An 18782-nucleotide genomic window follows, 5' to 3' on the forward strand; every position below is an offset into this window, starting at 1 on the left:
ACTTCTTCACCATGGCTCATGATTGATCTTCCTCCCCTTCTGCCGCAGCGCCCCTCTCCCCGCCTTAAACGTGAGTCTTCTGCGTGTGATTCACTGCTTGTCTCATTCAGTGCATTCTCCAGATGTTGTCATGTGCTTCAGTAGTTGTACTGCCCATCCTGTGCAGGATTCCAATACCTGTTGATATTCCATTATTTTCAAAACTGGATTCATCTATTTCTTTGCAAATCTGTTTTTCTTCTCTCCGTTAGAAGCACTTTTATCCTAGAATGGAACTTGGAGACCAAACACCCATACAGTTGTAAAAAACATATATATTTTGGGCACTCCTACTGTAGTCCAAGGGAGAGCCGGTAAGTGCCTGGACTTAAGAAATATTATTGAGCTGGAGAGGAGAGGACAGGTTTCAGAGACATTTAGAAAGTAAAATAAAAACATGGATGGGTGTATGGTCTCCAAGTTTACGCAGTTTATGTGTAGCATTTTATTTAAAAATATGGTACAGAATTGAATTGAAAATAAAAGTATTATTTTATGAAAATGTTGAGATACATACACACAACAACCATTTTGCCATGTATTTCTTACTATAAATGAAACTTGAGAAGCACTTTCTTAAATAGTCTTTCTCTGGTGTACTCTCCTTAGCTCTGCCTTCCAGGGCACAGCCAGAGGTAGTTGAAAAATGAGACATTCAGCAAATGTCATAAAACCCTCTATCAGTCACGAGATGAAACTGAATCTCCTCAGCGTTGGCGCACAAGGCCCCTGCCCCGCTATGCATCATGCCTCCTCTCTGGGCAGCCCCTGGCACCTGACTCTTTCAGTAGCAGAGGCTTCTTCCACCCACACGCACACCATGTCTCATAACTCTCTGCATCTGACTGTTCTCTTCTCCTCATCTGGAACTCACTTTCCTCTCTTAATTTTCTGCTCACTTCCCCTCCTTCTTTGGGTGAGGTGATGCTTGAAATCTAAGTCCTGTTCCCTTCTCCAGGTTGAACCAGGCCCTTCTCCTCTGTCTCCCCATATCCCTGTACCTACCTCTAGCATAACTGACCTCTAGTATAACCTCTGCTGCTACTGCTAAGTCGCTTCAGTCATGTCCGACTCTGTGCGACCCCATAGATGGCAGCCCACCAGGCTCCCCCGTCCCTGGGATTCTCCAGGCAAGAACCTGGAGTGGGTTGCCACTTCCTTCTCCAAAGTGCAACCTCTAGGATGACTCTAATGAAACATAGTCGTCTATGCATTTTTATTCTCAAACAGCCACACAACACAATGTCAGTTCAATGCTGTGTCTTCACAGTGTGTGGGCTTAAGAGGCCATTATGTTCCACTTGTGTGTGTCCAGTAGACTTAGACCCCAGAAAGTCCTCTTATATTTCTTCTCAGGACTTCTTAAAATGATAATTAAGGAGACCTCAGAAGCAGAACATAGGGCAGGGCAGTTGATGCCAACAGTGAAAATCTTTTTTTTTTTCTCACACGGGAAGGGAAAGTGGGATGACACTGTACTCGCTATACCCTTTGTTAGGAGTGAATAGCTTGAAAGAAGTGGGTGATGGATGGTCTCCATTGTCACACTTCGGAATCAGAATATGAGAAGCAGCGCCATTACTGGGCTGTGGTTCCATTGGCCAATATGGTAAATAACTCAGGTGGTTCTATAAAAGGACAGGTTTTTGTGAAAAGGATAAAACTCTTTAGATTTGTTCTGAGTGGCATTTAAGAGTAGCCTTACTCATGGTCGGGGAGGGCTGGGCTCTCATCCCGTGGTCACCAGTGAGTCTGTGAGCACAGTATGTATTCAGCCCTGTGGAAATACTAACGCGGAGTGTCTGTCATCTGCCAGCATACAGCTCCGTGCCAAGTGTACCTTGGAGCATTTCTGTGATGAGTGTAATGAGTTTTTTCCTTCTGATTTGGGCGGTGCTTTCGTTCCTGCTCCCCAGTGTAAGACTAGATCTCTTTGATATCTTTTTTCATACTTTGGCTACCCTACCCCTCCACTTTCCTCCTCCTTTTCTTGAGAGGAGAAGGATGACTCCATAGAGCCTTCCTTTTGTGCTTTGGGCCAATTCTGTTGAGTTGTTTTATGGTCTTGAACTTAGAGCTGCCTCAGCACTCAACACTAGCCCCTGGACTGAGAGACTAATGAGAAAAGCAAAATGACCTCAAGTAAAAGGAAGTGGTTTATGTTGTGGAGAGAAACTTGGAAGGATACACCACCGAGAACACAAGGGACTCTGTTTTCCCTACTGTCTACAGCTGGGTTAACACATTTCAAAATAACCAGTCAATTTAGCTAATTCCATCAAATGGCTAGTCAATACAGTCAAGAGGAAGGGAAAATAAACAAATGGTTTTTCGGATGACTGGCTTAGCTTTGTGTAGCCTTGATCTTAGTCATTTCCAGGGAATAATTTCAACTCATAAGGAAATGCAGACTACTGCAGGTTAGTTCAATACAAAAATACTTTTAAGAAGGTATTCATATTCAGCACATATTTGTTTTTCCAGAGGGTCATTAAAACAGGTAGAAATGATATAATGGGCATTGAAACTTGGATTATATTGGGTTGGCCAAAAAGTTTGTTTGAGCTTTTCCATGACATCTTACAGAAAATCCCAGTGAACTTTTTGGCCACCTCTGGGAAAGTAAGGTTAAACATCATTAGCAGAAGCTCACTTCTTTCTTCTTCATTCTTCCACTATTCAAATATCTCTTCTCCCTACTTCTTTCATTGTGTGGTTTGTTCTATCCCTTCTCTTTAAACCTTGGTAATAGTAACACAAGCTCTTTGCCAAGCACAGTACTAAGACTTGACGTACACGATCACAGTGAATTCTCCCAACAGCCCAAGAAGTAGGTAGAATGGTTCCATCATTCCACGGAAAAGAAAACTGAGGATATTTCTCTTAGTTGGAACCTCTGGAAAGCTGTAGAGCTAGGACTCAAACCTTAGCAGTTATAGTTTAGATTCTACACCCTGAACAAAATTCTGCTGTCTGTCTCACTTCATTGAAGTTCACTTTAGTGTTTTCCACAGTTGCTCCTTTTCTTATCTTCTGCACTGTGCTCACCTCGCATCCCCATTTCATTATACCATCTGCTTTTTCCAATCTTATGTCTCACTTCCCTGTTTCTCTGTGACCTCCCATTCCTTATCTAACATCTCTTTCCTTCCCCTCTTCCCAGCTCCCTAATCCTGTGTCACTCTCCTCTCAGTCCTCAGTGCAGGAAGGCTGCTGTCTCTCCCAGGCCCAGGCCCTGCCCCAGCTGTCATGTTTTGGCCTCTGCTTTCCTAACATCTCTGTAAGTTAGAAGTGGTGCCCAGTTTTAAGCACAAGACAAGGCAAAGATATGTTCAAGAGCCTGTGTCCCTCTGCTCCCATACATGAGGAGTACTGTCTGGGATAATAAAGGGATTATAAAAAAGAATTTCATTTTTGCCAGGGATCTCACAAATTAGGTTTTTGCTGAATTCCAGATAGTCTCTAGTGACTAGAAAAAGATAATGCCCCTTGCTCTGATCACTACCAGGAAGTGAACTCCAGACAGTAGATAGAAACTGACCCCAGAACTGTGAGATCCGAGATAAGTAGAATTCCTGTGTGTAATTCAATTTCAGAAATGCTGAGGGGAACACCATGTAGTATTAGAACACAATTATACTTTATTCAAGTGACCATATTTTCACTCAGCCAGTATGGGACAGAAGAGTATCATTTCCTTGACTCAAAGCTATTTGATGACTTTTTCCTGGCAACACTCTGTGAGTTCCAAGAAAGGACTCCAGATTCCCAAGCTACTGACAAACAGCAAGCGTCTTCTCGTCACACAGTAATTCACAAAAGTCTCACATCAGCATATGGTAACATTCCCATCAGATTGGCTTGGTTATCAAAAATAACTAGGTCAAAATAAAAGTCACTCTTCCATGAATGACAGTTAAAGTTTTGAGGAATTGTCACCATTCTAGAGAACTGTAACTTCCTCTTTTGCCTATAGGATGTATAGTATCTTTCTTGAGACTGTTGTGTGTATGCTTGCTTGCTTGCTTGTGTATCTAGTGTTTCTTTTTCTAGATTCATCTCTGCTTTTTTGTTGTCCCTGCTTGTACGTGGCTTGCCATAGCTTCTCTAGCCTCAGTTTTACTTCAAACCATCTGTAGGTGCATTTTTTTTTCATCTCCTAACACCTTACTTGCAATTTCTCATTTATAATTACAAGTGAATAGAACCTACACATTTATAAATATAATTGGACAACTTTTTATTCCTGTGTATTGATGACCTGTGAGCATATGAATTGCCTGCTTTGGGGTTAGATCTCCAGACCTGCTCTATTTAACAACTTGGACAACATTTTTTAAAAATAATTTCTTGGTTGTCTTACATGTGCCAGACCTAGGCAACACTTTTGGGATCCAGTGATGATCAAAAGAGGCTTTCTTCCTGGTCTTAGTCCCTGTAATCACAGACTGGAAGTGGGGCCAGTATTAATCAAAAAATCACAGAACTGAATAGAAAATTCCAAGCTGAAGTATATGATATGAAGGGAAAATTCTCTGAGAGTGGCAGTTCAGAAGAAACTCAGTCAGACTGCCCATGCTCCTGGAATCTCCTGGAAAAATAAATACTTATGTTGAGCAAACTGGGTGTTCTGAGAAGATTCCAGACGCATGTCACCAATTGCGAAGACTGAGCAAGTTTAGGCCAAAAGCTATTTCTTCTGTTGTGCTGTTTGTGATGATCTTCCTGCAGAACTTCCTGGCTTTCTTCCCTCCTGCTGTCCCACCCAGAAAAGGTCTCTTTCTTTGAAAGGCAGCACTGGCTCCTCTTCCTCCACCAACAGAACTGTAACATCTTCCTTCCAGCTCCAAGGCTCTGAATTTGGACCTCCCACGTGGTGGGACTCTAGACTAATCCCTTAAGCCTGCTAGATTCCCAAAACATTCATTCAAATTTGAAATGCCTGGGGCCTCTTGTGTAGCCCTGGCTGGAGTAATTTTGGCACTTGCATTTTAAACCCTCAGAGTCAGGATTTCACCTGAAGACTTCCAACTAATTGCTGAGATGGCATAAAAAAGGATATTCAGGTTTAAAAGAAAAATCTGTATGAATGAGTTTGCTTCTCATTTGTTTTGCAAGATGCTTCCTTTTGGACAGCTCTGCCAAGCCATTCTGAGTTGTTGTCAGGCTTGATTCCAAATATGTTGGCAAGAAAAATTCAAAGAGGTGGGGAAAGATGAAGTTTACTCTTGTCTTTTTTTTTTTTTTAATTTTTATTTTTTTAGTTAGAAGTTAATTGCTTTACAATGTTGTGTTAGTTTCTCCTGTACAACAACTTGAATCAGCTATAGGTGTAATATATCCCTCCCCTCTAGAGCTTCCCTTCCATCCTCCATCCGGTCCCTCTAGGTCATCACAGAGCACTGAGCTGAGCTCCCTGTGTTACACTGCAGCTTCCCACTAGCTCTCTATTTTACACACGTTTTACTCTTGTCTTTTAACTCACCTGCACGACCACAGAGAACCTGTCCTAGAACCCTAACGCGAAAATCTTAAGAACTATTTTTCCAGACTCTACAATTTTCCTAAATCCCCATCCCAGTAATCATTCAAGGTCATAAAACCTCTTTTTGTCCTAAGCTGTACCTTGTACCTGAAATTCCTACTCCAGGGTTCCCTGGTAAGTTTGATAGTGTTGCTTGATGCTGCAGCCAGCTTCTCCATGGTTTGGGAGTTGGCTGGAATACACTGATGTGGGGTGCTGTAATAGCTCTTGGAGGAATATTAGGACAAATTAAATTCCAAATAAGATAGCACCTGAAAGAACTTGGTCTCTTAGTGGCAGAACTAAATACTACAGGAAGGAGGGCTTGGCAATTCCTGTCCATCCCTAAATGATTAAGAGGAAGTACTTACTATTGATCAAACTGTGTTTGGAATTGGCTTTGCACTCAAATGCAGAGCATTCACTTAGATGATCATTTGTGCATCTAGTTCTGTTTGCTTTTCTGTTTAGTTAAGCCTACAGATGTGTGTTAGTTTAAGAGAAAATGGTATTCTTAAGGTAAAGGGTACTCTTAAAGAAAAGGAGGAGGGGAATAATTCACACCTCATAGCATCAAATTCTAGGAAAACTGATGATGGCCAAGTTTAGGCAATGATTACTACCATTATTACTCAAACAGGTCTGGCATTTCTTACACGTGATCCTCATGCCCCGGCCCATGCTGGGCAAAAGCAATACAGCCTGATATTGAACAGCTTTTCCTCTGAACAATAGTTAAACATCATTGGTGCTTTTGGATCGTGTGTCGCTTTTGGGTAATAGAAACATTTTTCCTGCTGTTTAGAACAACTTTAAAAAACATATACATATATGTACTTACTTTATATACTATGTATTTTTATACATTATAGTATATAGGTACACATGTATTTTGGTAAATGGTTTTATTTCCCGTAGATCTTTGTGATGGATATATTGAATAACCTATCATCTATGGAATTCCTTTTAAAAATCTTCATTGGGGATGGATTTATTCCAGGGAGAATAGGTTACATGTAAACTACAAGGAGCATCTAATTAAAATAATAAATAACTTGTATTGAGAGCTTCCTGTACAGGTGCCAGGCTGTGCTCTCTGCCTGCGTTGTGAATCCTCCCTTTCCTCCACGTGAGGTTCAGCTCTGTCCTTATCTCCATGATACAGATGAGACCCAGAAACTTAGAGGAGTAATTTGAGGGTTTAGACAGTATTTGGGGAGTTACAGTAAAAAGTAAACAGAAAAGTCTCCTTCAGGTTTTGTAAATAGGCTTTCCCCCCGCCCCCGACTTGTCAAATATAATTTTCTCCTCTCCTTTCAACTAGAATTAGGGCCCACAGTCTGTACATTGTAGAACCAGGGCTCTAAAGTCACTGCCACCAAAATTCCAGGAAAGTAAGAGCCAGCAATTGAGGAAAATCCATTTATTTTTCTAGATACCTCCATTAATGACATGACTAAATCACCTCGTAAAGATTATTGGCTTGAGTATTCATCATCCCTCTACTAAGAAAAAACAGGAAATAACTCAGATATAAATGATGCAAGTGGCTGCTGAGTTAGGAAGACATTCTCGAAAATCCCCTCATGCCCATAAATTGCACACTGGTGGCCTAACGTAATTTACTGTGGGTGATATTTGTAACTGGTCTCTTATTGAAAGATTATGAAGACTAGAGAATGGGAAGGCCAAGAAAAACCTCTTCAAATAGTAGAAGTTTATGGGAAAAAAATAAATACCACATCTCACTGGACATTGTTGGAGAGAAGCATAGAAATTTTGGCAAAAGAAACCAATGTTAAAAATTATAGTTGCTAAATTAAAGCTCTCAAATTTAGTTATAAATATTTATAGAGCCAATTAGAATTGTGGAGACAAAAACAGGACTTTAAGAAATTCTAAAAGCCGTATTTTCAGAGAATCATTAAAGGACTGGAGATTTAACGGTGTCAAAACTTGTGATCTTCAGGAGTCACACTCAAGATGAGATTACAAATCACTAACACTGTGTTCCAGTTAAGCCAGTTCAGTCATACTGCTGCCCAACTCATTGAAAAATATTGGCAGCTTGGACCAGCAATTAATTTTATCAGCTTGTTCAAAACTGAATCCATCTTAGGAATGACTTGAAGGTTTAAACAACATTTTAGTTTAAAAAGTCTCCCCCAGTCCAACTGAAAACTCATGAGAAGTATTTCTTTTCTTGTGTTGTAAGGAATATTTGAAACAGAGGTATCAAAGACGATTGATTTTTAAAATTTTATATGGAACTCTTGATATCATGGTCAGAGATGTGAAAGCACTGTTCAAGGGGAATTTAATTCTAACTCAAGCATATCCTTTGCTATTTATTTCATTCAAGTAAATTTTTACTCAGGAAATAAAAAATAGGCGATAGTTTTCTGCAGTTTTTCTATAGAAAGCCTTATCTAATTATTTTATCAGGTTAAGTACTGCTCCACTCTCACCAGAATCTGAATAAGGAGAAACTCTCCAAATCCAGTTTGGAAATAAAAGTATCAAAACTCCTTCAATACTTTGCACTGGTCTGCATTATTTGATTTGGAAGAGAGTCAGGCCACTTCCATTTCTTGATGAAACAACTAATTCATCGTCTTCCTTTAAAGAAATGACTCTCTTCAGTGGCTTGGACATGTTACATTTCTATCCTGTAGCAATTACCCCTCATGCCTAGAACTGTTTTTTTTAAATTGAAAAAACTTTTAATAAATAAAGCTCATTCTTCAAAATTCAAAATGTGTTCTAGCAAGGATCAAATGCTAACAGTATCTTGGGCATTACAAAAATACATTGTGTATATAAGCAAAATACGTATTTTCTAGAAACCTTTTAAAAACATAATGATAAAGTGTTTAACAGTATTAAGTTAGTATTTCAAAAGTTACCATTAGGGGGGAAAAAGCTTCCTGCAGTTTTTTTTCAGTATTGTTTTTTTCAGTAAGAACAGGATTTTGGTTTTTTTACACCTATTAAAATTGTCTTTCAGGCATATATTTTAATTTTTTCTTAAATATATTTAATTAACTAAATGAATATATTTATACTCATTAGAAACTCTGCATAATTTGCCTGGACGTGGAATTGTGTGAGTGCAATCAGTAGGTTTCAGTTAAGGCTTAATATCATTAGATAGAAGATATCTTTTAGCCTTTGCATCTCTGGCATCATGTTTTTCTACCTTAATTCAGTAGATTTCTTATATCTCTAGGAAGGGTTTTCATTGGGAATCTGATTTTCTAAAAACCATACTGGGAAGATGGATGTGCATTTTTAGTAACTCAAGCTGGTCGATAAATCTTATAGTATTATTTTCTCATAATCCCAGCCCATCAGATGTGAACTGGGACTCCCCATTCTGCCCCCACCCATCTCACCCTAAGCCCAATTCCAGACAAGCACTGAGAATGAGAGGAAGCCTGAAAGAGTAGGAAGAGGATGAATTTGGGAGCCTGGCAAACCTAGGTTGAAATCCACCTCCCTAATTTATTTACTGGGTAAATTCGGGAAAATCACTGGCCATCCATGAGCCTCATTTGTATAATCTGTCACATAGAATGGTGATAATATCAGGGATTATTGCAGAGGTTAAATGAGACCATATTGGAGAGTGCCAAAAACATCCTTCTACTTTAAAATGGGCATTCCCTCATCCACCTTATTTTTTAAGATTAAAAATGTTTTTTCTTACATTTTCTAATTTCCTATCTTTAATGGTATATATATATTCTGTAATAAAAACCTATATCTTCACATCTCTTTAAAAAAGCAAAGACATCTATAAAATAACAGCAACAACAAAAAGTAGCTTCTGGATACGAGTATTTTATTTTTTTCCCAACTTTTAATTGTTAAAGGGGAAAGGTCTCTAACAGGGCAATCTGAAGATCTCTGTTAAACATATCAACTATTTAAATTATAACCCCAGGTTGGTCAGTCTAACTAGGCAGATCATTTGTTTTGATGTGACTTATATATCACCTTTTAAATAATTTACATTAAATCTGCATTTTTCTTGCCTGTCTGCTTGCTTGCAGGTTGCTGCAGGATAGACTTTATTGAAGCCAAACTTTGTCAAAGTCCAGGACACCTAGATGTATCAACTTTATACACTCAGTGCTCAAAAATTCTTGTTTAAGACACATAAAGCCCTGTTACGGGCAATCATTTCATTATTAAACTATCATTTCATTATTAAATTATCATGAAGATTAACATTCAAAGCACTACCCATCTTTTTTTCTCATTAAACAGCTTGAGGAATAATATTCCTTGATTTTTTTTTTTGGTCTTGTTTTGTCTTCCCTGAGGATACAATTTACAGTCTTCTAGTTCATCTGGAAAAGTACTTGGTGTGAACTAACAGGCTGTTAGGGCAAGAACGGATCTCACTGATCATCAATGCAAGGTCCAGCTTTAGAGACAAGGCTAGTGACTCAGCCGAGTAGTCAGTGGTCATAGCTGGTCAGTGGCCAGAACTCACATCACCTGACCCACAGCATCTGTACATTTCTACACAACTAGCCATCTAGGTTAAGAATAAGAGAATAAAAAATATATTTTCCTTTTATAAACCATAGAGAAGTTCCTTATGGTTCCTCTTTTTCTTGTTTTGAATTTCCAATCTTCAAGACATGTGGCGAACCTCTATAATAAAAGTGAAAGTATTTGATCATGAGTGAGTTGAAGTACCTTTGCCTAATTCTGCTTTGCTTGCCAGCTTCAGGGATGGAGGTACATGCTGTGACAAGCAGCGAACCAACATCAACCTTGGAGAATTCTTTCACCTCCCCCAAGTTCAAAGCCTGCCAATTCATTCTTGATTGTTGATGTTTAGTTGCTCAGTTGTGTCCCACTCTTTGTGACCCCATAGACTGTAGCCCACTAGGCTCTTCTGACCATGAGATTTCCCAGGCAAAAATACTGGAGTGGGTTGCCATTTTTTTCTCCAGGGGATCTCCCCAACCCAAGGATACTAAGATCTAAATTAGTAGGGGCATCAAATAGTTTTTTACAAAATGTCAATTGGAGTGAAATAATTGTAAACATGCTAGAAGCACTTAAATAGATGCTCATTTGCAGAATTAGGTGGAATACTGGGAGTGTCCTTTGTTTTATCACTTTGCAATGATATGAGTAGTATAAGATATAATGTTTTGTCATACTATGCTAATTACTTTGAGTACTTACCATGTTCCAGGCATATCTAAGTTTTAATGAACACATTATCATTTAATCTTCACAATTACCCTTGGAGACAGGTAGTGTTACTGGTTGTTCATAGGAGGATGTGTGGTTTACTTCAACTCTCACAAGGATGTAGGTGGTGGAGCTGGAGGCCAGACTGCGTGTGGCTGACTCAGTAACCTCTTAATCCCTATGCTAAATCAATTTCTCTGCTCATGCTATAAATTTCCTTCATCCTTTAGTTGATTTATTGATGGTGACATTTAAATTTAGTTGTCTTCAAAATGGAACTCTTACTGTAAAAGGGAATCAAATTGACTGGAGTTTGAATTTGAATAAATGTTGGGAGATAACTGAAGACAGAGTTCTAAGAAGGATAGGGGAGGGAGGAAGAAAAGGAAGAGAGGGAAAGAAAGGAGGAGATGAGGGGAAAGAAAGGGAAGGAAAAGTAACTTAGTGCCTCTCTAGACACTAAGGTTTTTTTTTTAAGGAATATAAATTTTAGAACATGTTTCCCAATCCTACTTTATTTATATTCCCATGTAACCCCCCAATAATCCATTACTTCCAGATCATTTTTATAACCATTATGAAATACTTTCTATTGGAAAAAAAAATCTTCCAGATTCCTCAAGCAAATACCTTCAAGAAAGACTTCTGAGGATTGAGAAACCGACTTTTTAAAGTCTTATTCTATGGAAGATTGCTTAATTGCGGTGATCACTGCCAGAAATTTTGGTCCTCATGATAGGAGAAGCAAAGTGTTTAAAAATACTCAATGAAGTGAAAATATACATTAGGAAAGTGTTAATACAAAACTTTTCTCAGACCCCGCCCCCCGACTCTGCTTAAAAGCCACTAAATGATGTGGTTTCTACACAGAAAGGGCCCACCTTTAGGCAGAACTTAGCCAGAAGGCAAGTCATTTAGTCACTAACTGCCTGAGATCAGGTTTTCCCCCAATAAAACTGTGAAAAGTTTTATTTTTCAACTGTTTAAACAGGAAGATTACAACTTCAAGTTTGCTTTGATATGGAAATACTACACAGTCCGGGACAATTGTAAGCCTGCTGCTAAACTGCTAAGTCACTTCAGTCCTGTCACGGCAGCCCACCAGGCTCCCCTATCCCTGGGGTTCTCCAGGCAAGAACACTGGAGTGGGTTGCCATTTCCTTCTCCAATGCATGCAAGTGAAAAGTGAAAGTGAAGTTGCTCAGTTGTGTCCAACCCTCAGCGACCCCATGGACTGCAGCAGCCTTCCAGGCTCCTCCGTCCATGGGATTTTCCAGGCAGGAGTACTGGAGTGGGGTGCCATTGCCTTCTCCGATTGTAAGCCTACGTGACCTTATTTGTGATTAGAATTGAAAGAGAAAGAAATATGAGGTTGGAGAGCTTGGAGGCTGAGAAGAAAGGAAACTAAATTTGGAGCCTCCTTATATGTAGGAGAAGATAAAATACATCTCAGGAGTAAAATAGAAAACTAAAGACGAGAGAAAGTAATCATAAAAATTTCTAAGGAGACAAGTGGAAAACCAAGTTGAACTCATTTACCTTTCTTGTGTGCTGTGTGCTAAGTCACTTCAGTCTTTGCGACCCAACTCTTTGCGACCCTGTGGACCATAGCCCACCAGGCTCCTCCATCCATGGGATTCTCCAGGCAAGAATACTGGGGAGGGGATTGCCATTCCCTTTTCCAGGGGATCTCCCTGACCCAGGGATGTGAGTGCATGCTTGCACATTTACCTTCCTTGCACGTCAGGAATTCTGTGACCTTGTCATTTCATCATAGTTACTTTTGCTATCTCTTACCATTTTCCCTGCAGTTATTATCAATCCAGTCAGTCAGTCACATGAGTTTCTAGGCTTGTACAAAAACAGCCGGGTGGGTCCAGTTTGGGAGATTGTATCCCTAACCTGAAAGTAGGTATGTCACCAAAAAGTCAGGCTGGCCTTAAGTGCCCCAAGCTAACCACACCCCATGGGTCCTTGGAAGAAAACAAGGAGATAATTAGAAAGCTGTCTGAGGTCAGAAGGGAGCCCTTGAAGGTATAATAACTACAAGAACGTTGAGACTCTCTGTCAGTTAGCCCCCAGAATACCAAGTCAGATTCTGAGGGAAAATCCAAGATGAGTAGGACAGATTGGCCTTCTGGAGTGTGTAGAGTGGCCACAGACGTCAGGTCATCTTCTCTTCCACTTGGCCAATATATCAGCAAGGTCCAGCATGTACTCACTTGAAACTTTCATTCAGAAGAAGATGTCTTTCTTCAAATCAGTGTTTTTCAGAAAGAAGCCCAGTATATAACTCTGTGTAACACAGAGGACTGCTTGAGATGAAGTGGGGCCAGGGGCCATGAGACCCACCTTTCTGCCTCTTTACCACGTTTACTTTCTAGGACAAGAGCCCTCAGGAACTGCCTCCGAACCAACAAAACACCAAAACATAAGATCCTGAAGTTGTCCGTAGTCGTGATTTTGTTAATGAGAGATTATTGTGGCTTTGTGACTTGGACAAATTATTTTACCTCTCGGGGCCTTATCAGTGAATTACAGGTATCGCCTAAAGTACTTTTTAAAGGTGGTTTTGAGGGTGAACATCCTGAAATTGCCCTCACAACTTACTTGGGCAAGCAGGTTAGCTACAGAAAAAGAACTGAAAGATTATTTAGACAGTGGTATAATTTACTTTGGGGGATATTTCACTTGTAAGTGCAAATAAGTTATTACCTAACTGTGAATTTTCAAGTAATAGCATTTGTAGGAAATGTGTTTTATTAAGAGTTCAAAAATCACCAAATCACCAAATAGGTTATCTTTTTAGTCTACCAGCTATATTGCATTTTCCTCCTACCTGTAAATCCTGAAACTTCTGAAAATTTCCTCCCACCCCATAAGTAAAATACCCACTTATAGTATGTATAAACTTCTTGTACTTATAGATGGAGAAAGATTCTTTCTGATTTTACAAATAGGACATGTATGTATAGGTATAATTTTTACCTTCAAAGGAACAAAGTTTCCCTTTAAAGGAATCTAGTCAGACTTTCGCAGTCTTCAGACAATGACTATTTCCTTGGCCCTAAGATGTAAATCTGGTAAAGGTTTTAACTTTTCTGACAGAATCACATCAAGGAATATTATTACTGCTTCAGTTCCTGTAATCATATATTGAAGATAAGAATGTTTGCTTGTCATTTCAAAATGTTTACCATCTGGTGCAGACACTTTCACCTGTTAAAGGATACAGATAGATATCTGTGTACATGCTATATGTATACAACAGAATATATATTTCTGAAAAAGATCAAGGAGCAAAATTTTCACTGAAAAAAATGTTTAATTTTCTAATTCTTTCAAAACCAATCTCTAGCCTTCTGGACTACAGCTTAGGACTAAGTGTTAAGAACTTCAGTACTCTGATTTTTGGTTTACCTTTTTCATTACAAAATGAATATATATCCAAAGTGAAATAAGTCAGAGAAAAACAAATATCATAGATTAATGCATATATATAGAATCTAGAAAGATGGTACAGAGGACCTATTTGCAGGGAGGCAGTGGAGTCAGACATAGAGAACAGACTTGTGGTCACAGTGGGGAAGAAGAGGGTGGGACGAATTGAGAGAGTAGCATGTAGCATGGAAATATATAAATTATCAGATATATATGTAAAACAGATAGCCCATGCAAATTTGCTGTATGATGCAGGAAGTTCAAATCAGTTGCTCTGTGATAACCTAGAGGGTTAGGAGGTGGGAGGGAGATTTAAGAGAGATGGGCATATGTATACCAATGACTGATTCATGTTGACATATAGCAGAAACCAACACAATATTGTAAAACAATTATCCTCCAATTAAAATTTTTAATGAATGTATATCTTAAAAAGTCTGTATTTTCAACCCAAGGAGACATTATAACAACCATCATTTTTTTTTTTAAATTGGCTGCCCAGTGCTGTTTTCAGGATCTTAGTCCCCAACCTGGGATTGAACCCATGCCCTCAGCAGTGAAGTTGTGGAGTCCTAACCACTCCACGGAATTGCCAGGGAATCCACTCAGATTTTCAATTCAAGAAGTAAATTAACTCCACCAGCCCAGAGTGTAGATCCCAATCCAGCCCCCCCCACCCCCACTCCTGAGTTCTTTAACTAGACTCAGTTTGCAGAACATGACTTGACTTTATATATAGCTACACTGAGACATACGGCTAAAGAAAGCTCTGAGGCCAGCCATCGCCTCAAACTTCTAAAGCGGCAGGATCACTTAACAGGAGTATAACCTTTGGCATTAATTACATCAGTGCAAGTTGCAGCTGCTTCATCTTTTCCCAGCATCTCCAGCTGTTGCCCTTAGAAGAATGAATGTCTCTGCCAGCCTGACCATTCATGGGGCGACACCTGTATACATTCTGTGTTTCTCAACTGTGGAAATTTACTACTCTTTTGCCCTTGTACTCCTTCCCCAACCCTGCTCCCCTCTAAGATGGATCGGGGTTTCCAGGATCCATTGTCATCAGTTTTGTAACTGACATTTCACACGTGCGTGTTTCTAAACATAAATGCAAGTAGGGCAAAACTGAGGCCTGAGGAAACCTCAGCTTTTCCATAGGAGCCATGAGACACTGACCTTTTTGCAAGAAGAACAAGAAGAAAGAAAAATGTTTCTCTGTCCTTTGGGGAAAGCTTCCTTGAGGTTCTCCCTGTCTCTAGTTACCCCTCCTGCATGTAACTGTCAGAGTAATTTTTTCCTAAAATGCAGTTCTGGTTGTATCTGTCTCCTGCTTATATCCATCAGAGTCCTCAGTGTCTTCCAGGGAAGATTTAGACTTCTTTACCTTCCAGTGTCCTGACAGAATGGCCAAGGGCTTTAGTATCAGATGCACCTGATCTCCAGTTGTGGCTCAGCCCAGGTATACAACCTTTCTCGGTCTTCTGTTTCCTCGTCAGAATGGATGGAGCAACAGGTATTGTTAGAAGATTATTGGAATAATCATAGAAGATAGCAATTATAAGAAGTCTGGTACCAAATAAAGGCTTCCCTGGTGGCTCAGATGGTAAAGAATCTGCCTGCAATGCAGGAGAACAGGGTTTGATCCCTGGGTCAGGAATACCCCCTGGGGAAGAGAATGGCAACCCACTGCTGTATTCTTGCCTGAAGAATTCCATGGACAGAGGAGCCTGTTAGGCTACAATCCACGGGGTCACAAAGAGCTGGACACGACTGAGCGACTAACACACACAAATAAATGCTCAGTTAGTATGAATGCCTTTCTTCCACCTTCCCCTCAAGGTCTGCTTACATTGAAATTTTTTCAGGCTCCTTCTTTCCATCCTGTTCTTCCCTGGATTCCAGCCCACAGTTTGTGGTTTCCTGATGAAGCTCTCTTCTCCCATAACTCTGTAGCTTTTGCATAAGCTGTTCCACCACCCTTGGAAGTCTTCCCACCCTCACCTCTTACAGAAAACAGAGGGTCCCTCCTTGCCCTTTAAGCTGGCAATTCCTGGCTTCCTCTTGAGTTTAAGCTTTTCTCCTCCATATTTCCATATAATCATGCACATACCTCTCTCATCATATAACGTCCCAACATTAGGTGTATTACCAGTTTTCTCTAATGTACCAGTTCCTCCTGAGGCTGAAATCTGTGTCTTACTCACCTATGAAGCTCCAGCCCCTGCACTCACTACCTAACTGGTTGAACGATTGCATGAATAGCCCGGAGAGCTGAGTAAATATGGTTTTGGAAAAGTATCAGAGGCTGCTGATTTATCAATGTGAAAAGCAATACACCCACCCCCTAGAAGAGCAAAAGTGTGGAAGGCAGAAGACTAGATAGCTTGTAAATCGCAGGATTTCTGTCTGCAGGAAATCTTGGAAAATGCAACCAAGCTGAAAGAGCTTCAGCTTTCCTTCGGGAAATGGTTACTGTGAGGCCAGGACATATGTGAGAAGAATACCAGTATGTCATGAGAAACACATGCACCGTTGAGCTATGCTTCTGATGCCCTTATTCTCAAATCAGAAATATTACCGGCTTTTAGGGACAAAAGGGAAGTAACGTGTGTCCCCAGTGTTTGGCTTCCTTCTTGCCATGGACACTGTTAACAATGAGATTTTCCCGGGACTTCTCCTTAAACCTTATTAGGATTGATAAGGGTGATCACTTATACGTAGCATGGCACCTGGCACTGGGGATAATTTAAATCCTCTGCTGTTAGCTACTCCCTCCAGAGGATCCTGGGTCATATGGATGGTTTCAGAAGAAGCATCTATGCTATTAATTACGTCCAGTGGTTTCTAAGGGTTGGTGTGTTTTGTTTGAAAAGTTTTCCCCTAAAACGCCCCCAACCCATTTTTGTCTCACTTAATATCGTAGATACCAGTTCAGTTTCCAATCTATTTGAACTTTTCCCTCTTGAAAACCTCTTAGGGTTTATTATTCCCAGCACTACAAATAAGTTTTTTTTTCTTCAGATCCAAATTCTTTCCATCACAGTTCTTTCACAATAACTTCTTTTGTTCTGGCAAATTGTACACAAACTCCAGAAAACCCCCAGTTTTAGATCCTAATCCGAAAGGTCACATCATCAAAGCAAACATCAAAATCCTTGCACCAGAGGATATGGAAAATTGTATGGACCTTTGGCCTCTAGGCAAAGGTACAGGAGAGCTGGAATGTGGGCAGGAAAGAAAGCCTGTCAGCTTCCCTTTTGGCTTCAGTTAATGCGTAAATCTCTGTACTAACTTTAAGGCAGGCTAGGAAGACCGGTGGTTCCAGATGGCCTGGGACGGAAGAGCTTCCTGTCATGTGGGCTAAAACTAGGAAAGTCCTGGGCAAATTGAGACAAGTTGATCCCCTTACCTACCCTTTGCTGCTTATGTTTCTCTCCTCTCCCCTTTTAGTCCTCTTTCCTTTGAAACCATGTATTGAGCTTCATTTCTTCCTGATTCTAAATATGTGCCAATCTTCAAAGATCTTGGACAAACACATCCTTCAGAGAAAGCTGTGCTTGCAGTAAATATTTCCACGTGAGAGAGCAGGAAAGCATGTTGGTGTCCCTTGTACCAGCTCTAATCGATGAGTCATGACTGGCTGGGTAAAAGGTCACTATTTTCTTGCACATCTTTCCAGAGAGTACTATGGCTACTTTTCTGCACCATGCTCTTTTTAACTAAGCAATGTATCTTGAAGCTCTTCTGTATGTGTCTTTAGAGATAATGATCTACATCTTAGTCTTACTACCTGGCACATAATATTCCCCTTTGTGTGTGCAATAATCCATTTAACTCTATTGATAGACCTGTAGACCATTTCCAGTTTTTTACCACTACAAATAACCTTGAGAACTTCCTTCTACCTAAACATTTCTGTGTCCTTTTGTGAGTGTGTTCATTGAATACATGTTTGGCAGCGGAATTGCATCTAAAATACTTGCAGATATTGCCAGGCTGTCTTCCAAAAAGACTAACTCACTTCCAGAAAGTTAGCATCTTTTTCCCATGCCCACTGACTCTGGGATTCACAAATAACGTATTTTGACAATCTAATTGTAAATGAGGTTCCTCACATTTTTGTATATTTATTGGTCACTCTTTTCCTCACTTTTTAAGAATGAATGCAAAGATTCATTAAATCAGTTATCCTTTTAGGTTTTTTTTTTTTTTTTAATCAACATGTTAATGTATTGCTAAGAAAATGGGCCTTGTTTGCAATCATTTTCATTATTCTAACTCAACTTCATTTAGGGCATGCTTTACCATTTTTAAGCTTTTAAAATGTTTTTATAGCCACAGTCATCTTTTTCATATGATTGCTGGATACTTCCATATCTTTTACTTGTTTCCAATGGCACTTGGTGTGGCATATATTACATGGCAGAACTTCAGTAAATGTTTTTTTGAATGAATGGATAAAGAATCTGTGAATAAATTAATGATATTATTTGCTTCTTCTTATTTCTCTTTTGGTACATAGAGACTTGAGAAGTGAATACTAACACCTCTATTTCAGTAG

General features: G+C 39.7%; 1 protein-coding gene across 12 annotated transcripts in view; it reads left to right on the top strand.

The window, feature by feature from the left end:
- PDE4D (phosphodiesterase 4D) overlaps positions 1 to 18782 on the top strand; it is a 1583646-nt gene that overhangs the window by 1415804 nt on the left and 149060 nt on the right. The window contains exon 6 of one of the 12 annotated variants that reach the window (XM_069556490.1): positions 9619 to 10259. The exons of the other annotated variants lie outside the window; for them this stretch is intronic. Coding sequence (XP_069412591.1) covers positions 9619 to 9719 — 101 coding nt within the window. The 3' untranslated portion in view covers positions 9720 to 10259. Of the gene's footprint in view, positions 1 to 9618; positions 10260 to 18782 lie in introns of those variants that run through there. 12 annotated transcript variants of the gene reach the window in all.

This window comes from Ovis canadensis, chromosome 16, assembly GCF_042477335.2.
Source record: "Ovis canadensis isolate MfBH-ARS-UI-01 breed Bighorn chromosome 16, ARS-UI_OviCan_v2, whole genome shotgun sequence".
NCBI lineage: Eukaryota > Metazoa > Chordata > Mammalia > Artiodactyla > Bovidae > Ovis > Ovis canadensis.